This window comes from Gossypium raimondii, chromosome 13 (assembly GCF_025698545.1).
Source record: "Gossypium raimondii isolate GPD5lz chromosome 13, ASM2569854v1, whole genome shotgun sequence".
NCBI classification, from domain to species: Eukaryota; Viridiplantae; Streptophyta; class Magnoliopsida; order Malvales; family Malvaceae; genus Gossypium; species Gossypium raimondii.
The window spans coordinates 44,130,021-44,132,300 of NC_068577.1; the positions used below are offsets into that span (position 1 = coordinate 44,130,021).

The 2,280-nt window shown below is 33.4% G+C and overlaps 1 protein-coding gene across 1 annotated transcript; it reads left to right on the forward strand.

Moving 5' to 3' along the window:
- Nucleotides 1-301: 301 nt before the first annotated feature.
- Nucleotides 302-1,733, forward strand: LOC105784483 (probable serine/threonine-protein kinase WNK11). The gene is made up of 3 exons (XM_012610378.2): nt 302-337; nt 536-1,039; nt 1,118-1,733. Exons 1-3 carry the CDS (start codon nt 335-337, stop codon nt 1,511-1,513), a joined length of 903 nt encoding a protein of 300 aa, XP_012465832.1. The 5' UTR covers nt 302-334; the 3' UTR covers nt 1,514-1,733.
- The last annotated feature ends 547 nt before the right edge of the window (nt 1,734-2,280 follow it).

Sequence of the window (2,280 nt, forward strand, 5' to 3'; positions counted from 1 at the left end):
TTTTAATAAAATACTTAAAATTTTGACAAATTTTAAAAAATTATAAAATATTATCCATGAAGCATATGTAAATTGTATGTCAATGTGATTAAATTTAATAAATCATTCAACTTTTCCATTCAAAATAAAATAATTTAATTAAATTTTAAAAGTTGGCTAAAATAATTTAATTAAAATTTGAAAGTTAAAGCTAAATGATAAAATGCCATTTATATATTTTTTATTCCACCTAATTTATAACCTAAAAAATCTCTCCTATAAATATCATCTTCAAAACCCTTTATTTTGTGTTCGGTGACACTCCATTTTTCTTCTGCATCTGTTTTTTTTTTTTATGGTGAGCTCTCAATAAACCCTTTTTCGTTCTTTCTTTCCCTTCAGACTTGAAGCTTTAGTTTTTGATGAAATAAATTTTTGTTTAGCTTTAACGAGTCTTAGGTTTTATGGGTTATTCACGGTTTTTAAGATTATTCTCTAGATCTTTTTCTTTTTTAAATACTTTTCACTTATGTAACTGCATGATTTTCATGATCAGATGCCTGGTGTGAATCAAGACCAATCCGACAAGGATTCCGAACCCTTTGTCGAGATCGATCCGACCGGCCGTTACGGTCGTTACAGTGAACTTCTGGGGTCCGGAGCTGTCAAAAAAGTATACCGAGCATTTGATCAAGAAGAAGGCATTGAAGTTGCATGGAACCAAGTCAAACTAAGAAACCTTTCCAACGATCCCTCGATGATCGACAGGCTTTATTCGGAGGTTCGTCTTTTAAGATCGTTAACCAACAAGAACATAATTTCGTTGTACAATGTTTGGCGAGACGAGGAACATAACACATTGAACTTCATAACTGAAGTTTGCACTTCAGGGAATTTGAGGGAGTATAGGAAAAAACATAGGCAAGTTTCAATAAAGGCATTGAAGAATTGGTCAAAGCAGATTTTGAAAGGCTTGGATTATTTTCATACTCACGATCCTTGTATTATCCACAGAGATCTTAATTGCAGCAATGTTTTTGTGAATGGCAACACTGGTCAGGTATGCTTTACGATCCCGGTTGGTTTTGTAAAGTAGATTTTAATGAGTAAAATCTTAGCAATTTGATGAACAGTATAGGTTAAGATTGGTGATTTGGGAATGGCTGCGATTGTGGGGAAGAGCCATTCAGCGCATTCAATCCTCGGGACACCGGAATTCATGGCGCCGGAGTTGTACGAGGAACATTACACCGAGCTCATCGACATATACTCATTCGGGATGTGTCTGCTAGAGATGGTGACCTTGGAAATCCCTTATAGTGAATGTGAAAATGTAGCCAAGATTTACAAGAAAGTTTCAAGTGGTGTGAGGCCTCAAGCCATGAGCAAGGTTAGAGATGAAGATGTTAAAGCATTCATCGAGAGATGCCTGGCTCAGCCTAGGTCGAGGCCGTCTGCCGCCGAGCTGCTTAAGGATCCATTTTTTTATGAAGTTGTTGATGATGACGATGACGGTGATGATGAAAATGCCTAATTAATTAATGTAGTATATCACTCAATTAGCCATAGGATTGCCTTTTGCCCTTCAAATTTCTCTTTCAATTTGTTCAATTGGATATAACTTGGAGAGTGAAGGGTTTGATTTATGTTTAATTTTGTACATAATTTTTTTTGGAGAGTGAAGGGTTTGGTTTATGTTTAATTTTGTACATAATTTTTTTAATCATACAATATTAAGTTTGCATTGTGAGGAAGATTTTGTGTAAATTGTTGGTTTTTTGTTTCCTATCTGATACAATATTTAAAAAAAAAAAAAAGGTTGAGAAGTCTAAGTATGAAACAAGTAAAAAATCAATTCAGATTTGGATTGTATTTGAAGTAAAGCTAAAGCAAAACTAAATAAAGGGTCGATACATCATTGAAAGGGTTAAATGGAAGAGGCAAGCAAAGAAATTATGGGAATGAAAGAAAATAACCTTTCAATATAATGTAAAAGCAGCTCTTGAAGTGGAGCAGGGAACATATATTTTATCATAGGAAGTTGGGTGAGAAAGAAACCTTTTTATTTAATTAATTTAATATTGTCACACTCAAATTTGTTGGGAAATTATTGCCATAGCCTACCCCTTATCTTGCCTCACTGGTTTTCCATTTCCAAAAAGAGAGAGAGAGAAAAAAAAAAAAAACTTGCTGAATTTGGCATCAAATTATATGACTGCAAATTGCTAAGTTTTTTATATGATTACTTAATATTTTAATTTACGTTGATTGAATTCAGATGTAGTTATCGAAGACAGATAT

Excerpts from the sequence above, each read along its gene's own strand:
- LOC105784483 (XM_012610378.2), top strand. Across the intron at positions 1,040-1,117 it reads TGAATGGCAACACTGGTCAG|GTTAAGATTGGTGATTTGGG; the intron begins GTATGCTTTACG and ends TGAACAGTATAG.